Here is a 16,342-nt window from a genome sequence, read left to right on the forward strand (position 1 = left end):
AGGACCGTGTGCCGCCCATTTCATTGACATAGGTCACTGCCGTCGTGTTATCACAAAACACCCGAACATGTCGTCCGTTGAGAAGAGATGCAAATGAGCGCACTACCAGGGAGATGGCTTTGAGTTCCTTTGCATTAATGTGCAAGGCAGATTCTGATAATGACCATCTCCCATTAACTTTTTGTTGATTGAGGTGGCCACCCCAACCTAAATTTGATGCATCAGTATACAGATCCAATTCTGTACCCTTCCGAAAAATCTGTCTGGTTTGCAATGCAATGTGAGATACCCACCAAAGCAAGTCCAATCTCATCTCATGAGTGACCACCATCCACTTGTCAAAGTTACCTTTTGCGACTCTTAACGCAGCAATCTTAGCACATTCTAACCGCCTGTAATGCAGTTTCCCCATCTCTGCTGCTGGAACGGCTGCAACTAATAGCCCAAAAACTCCGGCCACATTCCGAATCTTGGCTCTGTCACCATGTAACAATTCCTCACAGCATTGTAGTATCTTGTGTATCCTACGATCAGGTAATGTTACTGTCATAGTCTCAGAATCTATAATGTTCCCCAAATACTCCAAGCGTTTAGTGGGGACCAAGACAGATTTGCTTCCGTTAATACAGAAACCTAACTTCTTGAGCAAGTCAACAGTGGCATGCACACTCTCACAACATCCATCAAAAGTGCAGTGACAAATAAGAGTATCACCAATGAAACTCGTGATGATATGTCCCTTCTCTCTACGTACAGCAAAAACAGGTTTCATTAATTTAGTGAACAGACGGGGACCATCCGCAACCCCATTAGGGAGACACGTGAATTGATAAATTTTTCCTTGCCACTTGAAACACAGAAAGCGTTGTTGCTCCTCAGCGATCTTAACAGAATAATAGGCGTGCCGCAAATCGACAGAGGCCATGAAGACACCGCTGTTAACAAGACGAACCGCCTGCTCAAAATTTTCCATCTTGAGGTGTGTTTGTACTCTAAAAATTTATTAAATTTTTCAAGGTTAAGGATCATCCTAAACCCACCATCCTTCTTCCGTCTTAAGAAAATAGGGGAAAGAATCTGTCCCTCCTGTCTCTGGGAAATAATCTGCCCCTCCTGTCTCTGGGAAAGAATCTGCCCCTCCTGTCTCTGGGAAAGAATCTGCCCCTCCTGTCTCTGGAAAAGAATCTGCCCCTCCTGTCTCTGGGAAAGAATCAGCCCCTCCTGTCTCTGGGAAAGAATCAGCCCCTCCTGTCTCTGGGAAATAATCTGCCCCTCCTGTCTCTGGGAAATAATCTGTCCCTCCTGTCTCTGGGAAAGAATCTGCCCCTCCTGTCTCTGGGAAAGAATCTGCCCCTCCTGTCTCTGGAAAATAATCTGCCCCTCCTGTCTCTGGGAAATAATCTGTCCCTCCTATCTCTGGGAAAGAATCTGCCCCTCCTGTCTCTGGGAAATAATCTGTCCCTCCTGTCTCTGGGAAATAATCTGTCCCTCCTGTCTCTGGGAAAGAATCTGCCCCTCCTGTCTCTGGGTCTCCTTGATAACCCCCAGACTCAAAAGCTGTACAATTTCCTAGCAAACCATTTCCTTTTCCTCGACATTAAACACATACTCAACTTCTACAGCAAATAAAGGACCAATGTTAGCAACATCAATATCTAAATGGCAATGCTGAACAATATCTAAAATATTTGTGGATCACTGGTAATAGCATGCCACTCATGTACAAAATAGTGAAGTCTGCCAGCTTGAAGAGGATGACTCACCTCAGTTACTGCCGGGGATTGTGACCCCGGCCTCGGGAGTTTTTTGTCTCAGGACCCAGCCGTGAGAAGGATTGCCTGGTGCTCACTCTGGGGACCATGCGTGCGTTGGCCATATGGATGAACCCTGGCCATAAAACCCCTGTATGGCAGTCTCCCAGAAGAGCCCCTAAACTTGCCAGGACCAAACTTCGAGGTAGAGAGCGATTTCCTTGGAGCAATCTTACTCCTTAACTTTTCAGACTCCTTAATGTCCTTGGCTGAGAGTGAGACATCATCATCCCCAAACAGAAGACGAGTCATGGGCGCCTTGTCTGAACAGAGGTGAGCATACTTGTGGTTAATTTCGCGCTTGATGATGAACTGGCGAGCCAAATTATTCTTGTGATTAGCATGACCCAGGAGTGCCAGGGCACCATTAAGCATGCCCACTTCCTGGGCAACATCTGGTTGGCTAGTCTGGGCGATCTTGTCAAGCACTATGAGTGACGTAGTCAAAATTGTGGCAGCCGTAATAATGTCTTTCCCAACATCCTTCAAACGGAAGTCTGCCTTCTACTCCTCCACTCGCAAGCCGTGAGCAAATACATGGTTAACCATATCGGCAACATGCTGGTCAATGTCATTAGACACCTCATCCACAGGACCGTAAGCCCTGGCGCACTGCAGGAGAACACTGTCAGGCCGCCCGTCATTCAGAGAGACATAATCATCACTGGAAAGGTAATGCTCAGCTGAAGTAAAGCCCGAAAAACCCGTGGGCGAGGGAGGAACCACCTGGCTAGAAAGGCCAATATTTAATCGGCGCCCGCCTCGGCGTCATCAGCCCCCCGACTGGGGCCTAAGTTCCTTTTTCTCCTTCAATTTCTCCACATCACCACGTAAAGCAGCCAAAGCGTCTATCACCATGTTCCAGGGCGGCGCAGATGCCTCATCCCGTGAGGTAGAAGGCAAGGAACGTGTGTGCTGGGAAGCAGAGTCACCGCCATCACCAGTGACCATGAGGCCTATTGTTACCGCCCTGAAGAGCCTCCCGCTGAGAAGGGCTGCTTCTGGAGTTAGTCCTATGTGAGGAGCCTTTCCTCACATGCCTGGCATGTTCAGAATCGCCCATTTTACTCGACCTCCGTATGCCCGGGACATCCGACATGGCGGCGGCGAGAGCAAGGCGGCGGTGCAGGTCAGTGCGAGAGTCGTCAACTCCACAAGTGCATCAACAACGCACTTCCCTCCCCGCTCCTTAACGGATCACGGGTGGTGTTGCAGCCAGCCCCAAACTGGGTCACAGGCTGTAGCAAAGCCTTTCCGCTCCAGAGGGATCACGGGAAGAAGGCTGCCAAGCTCGCAGCTGTAGAAAACAGTGTGGACGGGGCGAAGGAACCACAGCAACTGGTGGCGTGAAGAGGCAAAGCGTATCTCATGGGAAAGCGACCTCTAGCAGAGGTGTGATCTGCTGACGTAAAATTAAAAATGATAAGCTACGCCCAAACATTACAATCAACTTATTGATGACAATCATGTGGATGAAGATAAACCCAAAATTTCTGGCCAAGACTGATAATGAAATCTAGAAATATTCCGATGTCATTCAATTTTGTAAGATTTCATTTACAGAGCATCATACCTCATGCCAAGTTGAATCTCATGACACATATTGGACTTCAAAAATTGTTGAGGGGACCATTCATCTGTGCTTAACAGAAACCCTTTAGGTGAGGAATATCCCTGAAGTGTATTGAGAAACATTTTATTGGTTCAACCTGGGCTTTATGCTAAGGAAGATGACCTCTACTATCACTTCAGAAACCCTTCTTTCAAGGAAATCAAAGACTAGGGTCCTTAGTACTCATCTCCCACCTTTGTCACCACGTGCTTTAGTTTACATGGTGTGGACCTACTCTGTGTAGCTCAGGGGATTGCTCCTCCTGGAAAGATAAATTCCAGTATGCCTCCATATCATTACTGAAGGTGTTTACTTTTATATTTCAGGCTTAGTCTTCTTTCTGGAAGTTTTTCTCAACACCTTTTTCCTTCATGTGGGTATGTTCAGCAAGCATATCTTCTTCCTGGTTTTCTTACCATGTCTAGCTTTCCCCTTTCCTTCTTTGAAAGCTCTTCCTCTCTACCAATGAAGACCCCTTTTGGATTGATGCCTACACGTATAAATTCTAAGCAGTTAGAGAGAAGATCAATTATATTTCTGGCAGCCTCTGACTGGTTAAAGGGGAACCTGAAATGAAGAAGCTGCCACTACCATGGTCAAATGGAAGGTCCTAACCCCTCCTAACCCCTACCTCTTACTTTCCTACAGAATATTCAAGAAAATCTCTCAAGCTCATGAGACTATCTCAAAGAGAAAAAGGCATTTCAGTTTCCAAAACCTAAATTTTTTTTTATTCCAATCAAAAAAATTCAATGACAATCCATTCCACTTCATGTTAAGTAGATTGACCAGTGAATACAAGTTTGCCGAAATACCCTATTGCAGTCTACCAGTATGATGTATGCCTTTGCATATGAAAATGTGTATGACCTTTTTGATTTACAGATGAACCCCAACTTACAATGGTTAAACTTACGATTTTTCTACTTTACAATAGTGAGATATTCAACACTTTATTATAAAATAGGCCTTGGATTAAATGATTTTGTCCAATTGAAGGCTAATGTAAGTGCTCTGATAACTTTTAAGGTAGGCTATGTTAAACTATGATGTTCAGCATATCAGATGTACAGTATTAATTGTAATTTTGACTTAAAGTATTATCAACTTATGATGGGTTTCTAGGAACGTTACCCCATCACAAGTTGAGGAGCATCTGTACTATACTAGCAACCCACTAATAACCAATAGTAAAACCCAACGCTATTGATATATACAATAATATTCTAACTCAGATCACATCACATGGATACACATGTTCTATTTATAGATACTCCACGAACACTACTGGAAAAAAATCTTTGTACTTGTTCACCGTTTCCCATATTAGTGACAGTGGACCAGGAACATATGAAGAAAGGCCTCCTACAGTCACATCCATGCTGTAGCTGTCATGTGCAATGCATAGGACCACAGACTCCTATCCATAACTAAGCCCCTACAGACCTTTCCATGGTTTTCCCCCAACTGCTTCATGTGCCCTGGTTCAGACTACTGAAAGAATTTTGCCCACTGTATACCACATCATTCTAAGTCACTGTCTCTCAGTCTTAAATAACAGAAAAAAGTTTCTAAAGCATAATCTCACCTTGAATGGATGTCGCGCTGTTTCCTTGGGACCAGCAATCCAGACCCACGATCTGTTATAGTTTAGATAAAAGTACATAAACAAAGTCTTTGGTAATAATTGGTGCTTTTTTTTGGCAAATTATGAAAATTCTTTAACCCATGACCTAATGAAAACAACAATGTAATAACCATGTAGTTAATGATTTATTCCAATTACTTCACTATTAAAAGATATCTCATATATTGCATGTGAAAAAGGAGCTACACACAAATATCCTTGCGCTACCCGCAAACGCGGGAGACAGCGACAAAGCAAAAAAAAAAATTAAATAAATAAAAAAAATGAAATTGTTTAGTACCAAGACAGTGGACTAAGCATAATGTCCTTTTTCTCATTACATTCATTATCATAATTACCAATAAAAATTACCCAAGATAATATCACCTTTAGCATAAATGAAATGAATTAATAAAACCAAAAGAAAAGCACCTTTGATCAAGACACAAGCAATACCCAGTTATGGCACACATAAGCTGGAAGGAGAGAGCCTTAACCTATCATGCAAGATGCCCTTTATGAAAAGTACTGTACCAAAGGAAGGCAATCAATAAATGAACAACATATAGTAACCTCCAAAGATCAATCATGCCTTGGCAACTATCTCACTTACATTCAAATCCAATAACAAAACATTCTCACCAATGTTTACATTTCTTCCAAACTTGACTAGAGTCCACAAACAAAATGAATAAAATCAGGATAGGAAAGGAGGCATGTCCTAGTACTTTCAGCATATATATGTATCAAGTTCATTCAACTAATCATTCTCACCAGTGCTTAAAATTTTCACTCACTAAACACATGTCCAAAACAAAGTTAGAAAAATCAGAGTAGAAAAGGAAGCAAGTCCTAGTCCTATCAGCAAATACAAGTAACAAAATTCTAACTGCCATACAATGATTTCAAGAAATTATAATCCTCCATAATGTAAAAGCTTGAAAATACTGATGGTAGGTAAGTGATGGTTACTCATATACAATCACTTTGGCCTCTTTCTTTAATCTTTAAAAAATAAAACAAGATATCTTCTGGACTTCTACCTACAGAAAACAATTTTCTGATAAACAAATAATTCTTAGAAAAATGTACATCAAGACTACCCCAAGATGATGATGTGCCACATTAGTTTTTCTGTGTATAGAAGGTGTTACAGATACACACAAACAGGCAGATTCTACTAACACCAAAGAGGCTTTATGAAAGGGTTGGTATCTAACTACACCATGAGGGAGTCAAGAACATAATATTTGACAGGGTCTGAACATTAAACTCAAATGTAAAATGGCTGCAATATTCAAATAAAACTGGCAAACAATAATACCACATCAAGAACACAATTCAATAACATAAAACTGATCTCAACTGGCACACATTAAAATAGCCGAGATATAGCAAAACACTGCAATCATCACAGCTGATCATCCAACTTACTGATAAACTGACCCTTGGCCCAACATCTTGAAATTTTGAACAATCCAGTCGTAATAGAGCTATTCTCCAAACAAACATTTTTCAATTTTTCCAAACAATGCAGTCCATTTAAAACCTAAAAGCTTATTTCTACAAATAAACACCAAATCAGAGTCACAGTGAAACATCCTGTGCGTGTCATTTGGTCCAGACCGAGTTTACAGCAAAAAGTGAGATATGACCACTGACCATATACATTAGATGGCACCATTAATGGCATCTACTGCTCTGCATCTTGTCTGATGATTTATCTTATTGTAAAATAGAGGATTTTAAATTATTTCAGGTCATTCCAGTGGTACAGAAACATTTCATCTGGAGAAAGATGCTCACAGTCCTTCCAGCTTACTGCCCAACACACAAAACTTGTATACAGGAAAATATACTGCAAGATGAACTCAAGGTTATATTCAGTGAGCATACTCAGACTTCTGTTAACTAATAAATAATCTGTGGTAACAAGCTAAAGATTTATTTATTCCAGTACTCAAGTGTTTAATCTTTGCAAATCTCCATTTTGGTAATATAATCACAATGTTTAATACATCATGTAAACAAAGTGCATCTGAGTACAACTGTCAGAGAATGATAACCTGAAACTATGCAAGGCTACAGATCACATGCAAACTGCTGAAGATACTTAAGACTAATAGTGTATTAAATGCATTACTCATGCTTCATGCTACCTGAAAATGGGGTCAAAGGTTTCATTAAATCATACTCTACATTTCTGACACATCAGTAACACTGCTTTTCAAATTTCTGTTATCTAATGTTCGCGTAATGATATTCATCTTCGAGTCTCTTGAAGTCATGTAATTCAATCATAACCTCTTAATAAGACAAAATATATGGCATATGAAGATACATTCTTTATGGCACTCTTACTTCCACATAAATCTTTCAATAATAATCAGCAACTATGGAAGTTCATTGAATATGCAAGACTTACTTTGTATAGCAAAATTATTAATGGATCTTGTAGAGGCTCTAAACCTTTAAAGGGATGATACAATTAACATGAACATATATTTTGGATTCATCCCTTGGGATGGAAATGTGCTACGAGACCATATCACAGAATTCATTTCAGAGTTACCAGTTGACCAACTAAAAGTTCTCTTTTTCTTTCTTATCCTCTAAAGGACTTTTCCTCTTTCCATTCTAATGCTTCTATTTCTACCTGAAATTTTCCTGCAATACCCCTTCCTCCAGTCCCCCTTTGTTGCTCAGGTTTCACACAGCTTTTGTCTAGACAGTCTATCATGTGTATCCCTTAATCCAATCCAATCTCTTCTTGTACATTATCATCAACACCAATATTAGATCTAACATTCTTCCTGGTCTAAAACAATGTTGCTATTCTCCTACTTTTCCTCGCCTTGTATTCTTAACCTTCTGTCCAATACTTTTCCATCCACTTATGTGTTCTATTAGAGATATAACTAACATTCTGGCAATCCTTGTTATCCCCTTTCTCAAATAAATCACCACTCTCCATTCTTTCACTGCCTTTTCAGTCTTCTTTACCATACTAAACATATATTGCATCCCCTGGTCAGTGAAGATATCAATGCAAGGTTCTGCAGGTAATCTTTCTATCAACGTGGAAAAAACAAATGTATGTAAATGGAGAGATACATTTATGATTCTGTATTTCAAATTTTTCATCATGCATGCATTACTTTAATTTTCTAATCATCTGTACAATCTTTATTCACTACCTTCTGCAAAAAGAGGCATCATATATTCCCATACACTTCCCCAAGATGTTACACACTTCAGTACGTTAAAAAAAAATCATACTTTTTTGTAAATATACATATTTTCTTATTTCTTTAACATAAACCTAATGAAAAAATAAATAAATCTCACGTATAATGTCAACACTAAAATCTGATTATGCCCTAGTATCAAATGAATTCTTTAACTTCAAAATTATTCATAATCACCTCTACCTCAGCTATGAATATCTAAATCTAGAGAAGTGTGACAACAGCCTTAGACATTTCTGCAAACAAACACCTTCAGAATATAGACATGAGTAAAGGCAGAAGGGGTTATGTAAAATTCAAAAAGCATTCTAAACAAGAGTTCATCATCATGCCAAGACGATGAATCATGGTAACATGATACAAGGCAAAGGCATTTAATAAATGCTCATCCTATCATCATGAAATGCAATTATTACAAATCATTTCAACAGGTTTTCCATCTACGTATATTGTCATCCATAAGCATGTGCAAATATCGAAAAAGTACACAAGCAAGTGATTTTCAAAAACAATCACAACACTGTAGAGTTCACACTTATTTACCACATGCAGTATAACTCACTGATTTTTCTTCTTCGAGTTGTTTTAGGTGTAGTAGTAGTGGTTGTTGGAGTTGTGATTACAGTGGTGGTGGTTGTAGGTATTTCTGTGGTGGATTTACTAGTAGTAGAAGTAGCAGTCGTTGTTGTTGTAGCAGCAGTAGTAGTAGTAGCTGCAGCAGTAGAAGTAGGAGTGTTTGCTGTTGTTGCTGTAGTAGCAGTTGTAGTAGTGGTAACAGCAGCAGTACTAGTTGTAGTCATAGTACTAGTGGTTGAAGGACTTGCAGTTGTTGTGGTGGTGGTAGTAGTTGTTGTGGTTATCAGAGGGGCAGTTGTAGTAGTTGTTAGATGGGCAGTAGTGGTCGTAGTAGGTGGCAAGGCAGTGACAGTGGTTGACATCACTTTCATTGTGGTCATGGTTGTAGTTGCAGGGATATTTGTAGAAGTCACTGTTAAAACTATTGTTAGTCTGGAAGCTGCAGAGGTACTTGCTATTATGGGATTGAGTGAAAATGTGGTAAAACCTGAGAACGATGGGGCTTTTGTTTTGTATTTCATGGTGGGAAACTTATAGGAGACAGGCCATTAGAAGATACTACAGCTAGCTTCATGGTGTTAACTGTCAGTGATACCATTATAAAAGGAAAAGAAGTAACTGCATAATAAAATGTACTCCATTTACAGCATTAGATAAATGTGGAAAAGCTGATAATGAGGATGTGGGACTGAAAACTAGAGATGAAGTTGTTCTTGTTTCAGCAGGGATGACAGCAATTTGATATCCAATCTCAAAGATTTATCAGCTTGGGTAATCTCAAGGCCAAGAAAGTCGAATATTTCTATCACAGTTGTTTATGATTCACTTTAAAAATCTCAATATGCTATATCACGATAAATGAGTAACACACCAGTTATCAGTGCTATTCTTAAATACTATACAATAGTGTATTACATAACCATAACAGATTCCATCACCATAAAATTACTGAATTACTGTTTTTTTATTGTTATTAAAGAAAAGGGGATTGTATACTCACTTCCTATCTCTACAGATCTCTTTAAAACAATGTATTAAAGAAAGTGCTTATGTATGCTGATTATATCCTTCCCAAAAATTATCACATGCAATTTTCTAATGAACAAATGATTCAGGACATGGAAAAATTTCTTTACTTGAATTTAAGGGACCTGTAGAGACATCTGCAAATAACTAGTTCCTTTAATGTTTTAGCATAGCATCATCATATTGAGGCCAAACTTAACTAAATCCTTCACTGATGCTAAAGTTCCAAATTCAGTCAGTCAAAATTTTAGGGTAGCCAAACTGCTTAGAGGCAACAGTAAACAAATGTGATGAATAAAGACTCGGGCTACATTTAGTAAACAGTAACACAACCTGTTTAGCTTTTACTCCAAGCCAGCCAAGGATGGCATGACACAATCATAATTACTGCGATGCATTACGCAGTGTCAGAGAGATGACAACTTTGTTTTTGTAGTTGCACAGAAAAAAAAACTCTCTATACAAATTCTTACATATGACGCAAAAGTCTTGGAAGCATTTGCTGCGAGGTAAATGAACTTTACACCTTCTGGGGTGGCCAGCAAATATCCATGTACCCAAGTACACAAGTCCCTCATAGTCAACATCTATGAAGAGCATATCAAGAAACAGTAATATCCAAATGTTCACTTGCTTAACCCTGTTGGTGCTATGGCATGAAGTGAAGCTTTACAAAGCAAGAAGCTACTGGTGTCAATATCCGCACATAATTCCCTGCTAGAGGTTGCATTCAATGTGCACTATAATCCCTGTTGATGAGCCACAGATGGCAACCCAAACAAGAAAACAAAGCACCGGAGCTACATGGAAGCCTCATTAAACCAATGACTACAGTGGATGGCTGCACACTTTCTCTTGGGATTTGACATCAGCAGTGCCCATCACCACTCCCCTGTCACTGGCACTTAAAATTGGCAGTCTAGGAATTCAAGTAAGTTTTCCTAAACAAAGAATGTTCACCTCTTAACTCAAAATACAAAATCATTGTTTCAATTGTTTTTGCTGGAAGCAGTAGTTGTTGGGCAGCTACTGCCCAGGGGGTTATAATATCAGTACTACCCTACCTGGGTATTGGAAGGGTTAGTGATGGCTGCATTTCGAGCCAGCTCTTTGGTAGTTGTCAAGTTGCACTCCTCTGACCCAAGTAACTGGTAATACAGTATACCTCCCTGGTTGTTGGCTGCCTACCAACTGCTACTTACTTGACTAACTGATATTCTGATTTTCTTTTTTTATTGGAAAATGTTAATGAATACTGGCAAAATGTCTGTTGGCCTTATTAGAAAATGCTTTTTATAAGTGTTCATTTATTCTTTAACACTTTGGTTCGTAATATGACACCAAGGGCAGTTCTCAGTGATGTCGCTTCTCCGTAGCAAAAAGTGAAAACATTTAGAATTTTCTACTTTTCCATCATAAAAAGACCATGAAATTTCCAAATATGATGCTAAAGCTCCACCATATAAAGTCAGATGAAGAAACATTACTTTTTCCTACAAAAGTGGGTAAAATCACATTTATCAATGAAGGCTATAAAAATATCATGAGACCTTCAGATCTCTACAAGTGTATCCCATAGCTTAATCACATCATCACTGACAGACTATTTTCATGAAATGGTGTCAGAACTATGAATTCTATTGCTTTATATTTGATGAAAAAAAAATCCTGTGTATTCCAAGTGACTTTTTTGATTCACCCAAAGAGAAAGAAGTCTAAACTCACCATGCAGCTATGGGATTAATAAACAAGCTCTTGTGCACAAAGCATTATTTTCCATGTTCTGTACAGCAAGAGACAACAGTCTGATAATGTTCAAATTACAATAAAATTTGCCAAAGCTTATCAAAAATTTTTCACGCCTGGCAAATCCCCTGTCTCCATTATGAAATTTATGTAGTGAATGTTCAAAAGTATGAAGGAAGTACTGCCAATGACTTGCAAATGATGAAGCAACATCTAGAATAAACTTGAAGAGTCAGGCTTGCTGGTCTTGCACTGTGCCACATTACAAAGAAGCTACAGGGTTAGATTTATTATAATTTCCTTATCATCATAAAACTACAATCCATCTTTCATCATCCCACTTCTTTCCTTTTCAATTAATCTTTTTTCAGTATAATGTATCTATTTTCAAGTAATCTGTTTTCTCAAACTAGGAGAGTGACTTTTTTCCTTTCAATTTATGTTAATGATTCTACCTACATGAATAGTCAATGGGGAATGAATGAAGGCAGACAGGGTGAATTGTGTGCATGGGTATATATGTATGTGTCTGTGTGTGTATATATATGTGTACACTGAGATGTATAGGTATGTATATTTGCGTGTGTGGACGTGTATGTATATACATGTGTATGGGGGTGGGTTGGGCCATTTCTTTCGTTTGTTTCCTTGTGCTACCTCGCAAACGTGGGAGACAGCGACAAAGCAAAAAAAAAAAAAAAACCTACACTGAGGGTATTACAAAAAAAAATCTCTGAAAACCCATTGTAGCTGAATGATAGGGCATGCTATAATCTAGTGATTTCCACTATCATACACTATTTACAAAAGCCACCTTAGCCCTTTAACAAAGAGGTGTGCCTATATCAAATAAGGCAAGCAGTGGAGTTACAACTACAGAAAATAAAAAATGTTCTTGGTGAGTATTTTTACAGCAAACTTCCCTTATTTGAGTTTCCTTTACATTTTGAGTTTCCTTTATAAACTACACATTCTCAACATTTAACAACCATCACCAAAAATTATTCCCTTCTCAACATTCATCAAATACACATCCCAACTAGACCATCAAATAATCTACTGTTATCCCAGAAGGTAAAGCCTGTATTCATAAAGAAGTGCCAAACCGTCAATTATAGTAGAAGGAACAATATTTTCATTAGAGAAATGCTGGCAACTGCTTCCTTTAAAATGTTTTGGTATAAACAAAGACTAAATCTAAAATAAAATCTTAATTATTACCAGGTTCAGCCTTACCTTGTGTTTCTGCCTCTGCCTGTGGTTCTGCCTCTGCCTGTGGTTCCACCTCAGGTTCTGGCTCAGCTTCAGACACAGGTTCGGGTTCGGCTTCAGACACAGGTTCGGGCTCGGCTTCAGACACAGGTTCGGGCTCGGCTTCAGACACAGGTTCGGGCTCAGCTTCAGACACAGGTTCGGGCTCGCCTTCAGACACAGGTTCGGGCTCAGGCTCAGACACAGGTTCAGGCTCAGGTTCAGATACAGGTTCAGGTTCGGCTTCTGCCTTAGGTTCAGGCTCGGCTCGGGCTTGTGATCCAGAAGAAGCTGCACCATCGTTCACTGTTTCGCGTATGTAAGGAAACTCCTTACACTTTTTGGTTATATCCCGAGGCCTCCAACCCAAAGCAGCATATGAAGACCCGTTATTAACAAGCACCATCTCTATCTCACCCTCTTGACGTAAAACCCTCCAGTACAGGGTCATTTTATCACTCAACTCCTTCTTAGAGTATACACCAAAGTTGATATTTTCTCTCTTTCTGACCAAAGATGCTGAAAGAAAGATCTTCATTCAAAGTCAAACAAGTGATTTCATTAATATTAATATCAAAATTATGTACGAAAAAAAGAAGCAATACATAAACCAGTGTTATATCCATTTTGCCATGAAAAAATATTTGAGGTAAGGGATTATAAGAGCAAACATGAACAGCAATGGTAATGCTAGAAATTCAAGAAATTATCTGATATTTCACCCATCTTTCACTACAACAAGTTATCAATATACAGTACAACTAATCACCAAACCCCAAAACATACATTTAGAGCATTTTGGACCAAATCGTCCCTGCCGACAATAACACTGCTTCTTTGGGTAAGTAGTTGCATCTATGTCAACACATTGCCCATAAAGACCACAATCACTATCTTCTTCACACTCATTTTCATATTGGCAGCGATCACCATAGAAACGCTTGTTGCAACGACATCGAGTAATCATATACCTGCCTCTGCCACTACACGTTTCCTTATAATTCTTTCCTGCAAGACAAAAGAAAAATAAGGTAAATCTGGACAAAAATATGTTTTACATCTATGTCAAACATATACCATAACTAAAGTCAATAATTAGCTGCAACTACAAAAACTGATAGACTTCACAAAATGATGCACATGACCACAAAATGGTGTGCATGAAACAGTCCCCTGTGTGAAACGGAAAATCATATCAGTCAATTCTTTGGTTTTCAAAGATCCATCAATGAACATAACACATGATGAAGATGCATGTAACAATGAAGCACAGGTAAGTTTACGGGTATTGAGAGTTAATGTCATGTGTGTGTGTGTCATATGTGATGCCCAGAATGGTAGGTGTTTTTTTCAGTGGGTGTGGTTGTCCATTCAAGGTGACTATTGGGTGTGAGCTTTTGATATCTAAGTGCAAGCATCTCTGAACAGGAATGAAGGGAAATGACCCAAATGACCCTATATGGGGATGCAGATTCTGTCACTCTTGTTCAATTGACTATTCAGTAAGAAGTAAACATCTCTAAAACTTCAAAATCCCATTAGAACCTTTTCTTTGTTTTTAAGATCTTACTTTGCACACACTACAAATCTCTTTCATAAGTAACTGACTTCTTGTAAATTGCAATACAGTTTCAAGTCCTTAAACATCTATTCTCAAGGATGTCTAACTAATTCCTGAAATACAATCACAAGCAAGCAAAAGCCAAGGGCATCCAAGGCATTGCCAGTTAGCTGAGTTAAAGATGGAGACCCGAGTTCTACAGAATCATTTTCTAAAAATATAAATGCCTGTGGATTCTATTCACATTAGAGAAATCAAAATGCAGTTAATGATTACAAGGTAACAAATACAAGAAAGCTTGAGAAAAAAATGAAATAATAAGGATAGCATATCTTACGAGTACCTAGACAGCTTCCTTAATGAGCTGGAGATTTCTATCATCTAAATTTTACAACTAGGAAAAATCAACATCTAACACCTTGATTTCCCAGAAATATTCTCATCTTTCGGTGAAATTAAAGTATTACCATGTTAATGCTTTTTCTATACTGTCAAGTTTTGGTTAATGATAAATAAGTATAATAATCACAATGAGGAATATCTTACTTTGCAGAATATCAACATCAGCACAGGACCAAAACTGATACTTGCTACCCCATTCAGATGCCTGACGCAGGAGCCTGATGGTGCAGCCCCTGCATTCTATATCAGAGGGCAAGATGATTTTGAAGCCTTGGGCACTGTAAGAAAAGTTTACAAGACTATACTATAGTACAATTCATGATTAATTCACAAAAGCTCATCAGTGGACAACACTAGAGAATGAAATTGAGCTAAAGATCTCAGCATTTAATCTCACAGCATCAACAAAATTCTATCATCATTAATAACCTATATCCTACAATGTATTTCTAAAATATCAAACATTAAGCAAGAGCCCATCAATCAAAAAACACATGATAGTTGTAGAAAGAAGTCCAGGAAGTGATCCCTCTTTTTGTTCAATATTCTGGAGGATCTACAGCTCATGAAGCCTATCATGTACAAGTTACAGGAGGAGTAGAGTATAAAGGGGCCCCATGAGAGGTACGTGCATATATATCTAGTAATTTTGCAAATTCAAATGGTGTTTGGGGTAAAAGCTTCCTAGGTTCAAATCAAATGAAGGAGTTGCCAACTCGAGTAAATCAAGAACTATAATTCATCCATTTCCTTTTTCAAGAGGCCTAATTTGTAAGTGACTGGATAGCACCATGAAGTAAAAAGTGCAGTAAATCAGTGATATAAAGTGCAACATTGTCAAAGGGAAGTGTGATTTTATTTTTTAGTGCCACCAAAAGGCAAGTCCCTGGCAGTTGGTCATCTATATTCAGGGATTCAGAGGGAACTGTTGTAAAGGATGATGTAAGGATATGTGAGGAACTAAACAGGACGTTCAAAGGAGGAGGGAAGAATACAAGTTGCATAACATTATTAAGAAGCTGATGTAGGAAAGCAAAGAAAGTGTAAATGAAAATCTTGGAAGAAAGTCAAGTGAAGAGTTTAGAAAAAATAAGATATTGTACTGAAAGGAGGTGTGACAGGATAAGTAGAAATGTAAATGTGAAAAGTAAGGAAGGGAAGTTGCTGAGGAAGTGAAAGGAAGATGGAAAGAGAATTTTGAAAAATTGATGAATGTGAAAGGTCCAGAAGAAATGCAATAAAAATGATACAAGAATTAATGAGCTACAGTTAGGGGATAGAAGTCCTTTTGCTCATGATGGAAAAACAAAAGGTGTAGAAAATACACATACAATTCCAAAAAGTTATGACAACATTAATATAGAATAGTTCAATGATACTTTAAAAGAATCCAGAACAAGTGGGCACAATTCAAAGTCAGGCAAATGAGGAATATGGAGGGATGTGACAAAGCATTCAGCAACGCTATTGTGGACTCGGAAA

General features: G+C 38.7%; 1 protein-coding gene across 5 annotated transcripts in view; it reads right to left on the reverse strand.

Moving 5' to 3' along the window:
• Positions 1 to 16,342, reverse strand: part of LOC139749401 (uncharacterized) — a 370,273-nt gene that overhangs the window by 87,624 nt on the left and 266,307 nt on the right. For all 5 annotated transcript variants that reach the window (XM_071663212.1, XM_071663214.1, XM_071663210.1 and 2 more), the window contains 4 exons: positions 15,005 to 15,138; positions 13,684 to 13,905; positions 12,883 to 13,416; positions 5,012 to 5,063 (listed from right to left, as the gene is read on the reverse strand). In XM_071663212.1, coding sequence (XP_071519313.1) covers positions 5,012 to 5,063; positions 12,883 to 13,416; positions 13,684 to 13,905; positions 15,005 to 15,138 — 942 coding nt within the window. The remainder of the gene's footprint in view (positions 1 to 5,011; positions 5,064 to 12,882; positions 13,417 to 13,683; positions 13,906 to 15,004; positions 15,139 to 16,342) is intronic.

The sequence above is a fragment of the Panulirus ornatus genome, chromosome 7 (assembly GCF_036320965.1).
Source record: "Panulirus ornatus isolate Po-2019 chromosome 7, ASM3632096v1, whole genome shotgun sequence".
Taxonomy (NCBI): Eukaryota; Metazoa; Arthropoda; class Malacostraca; order Decapoda; family Palinuridae; genus Panulirus; species Panulirus ornatus.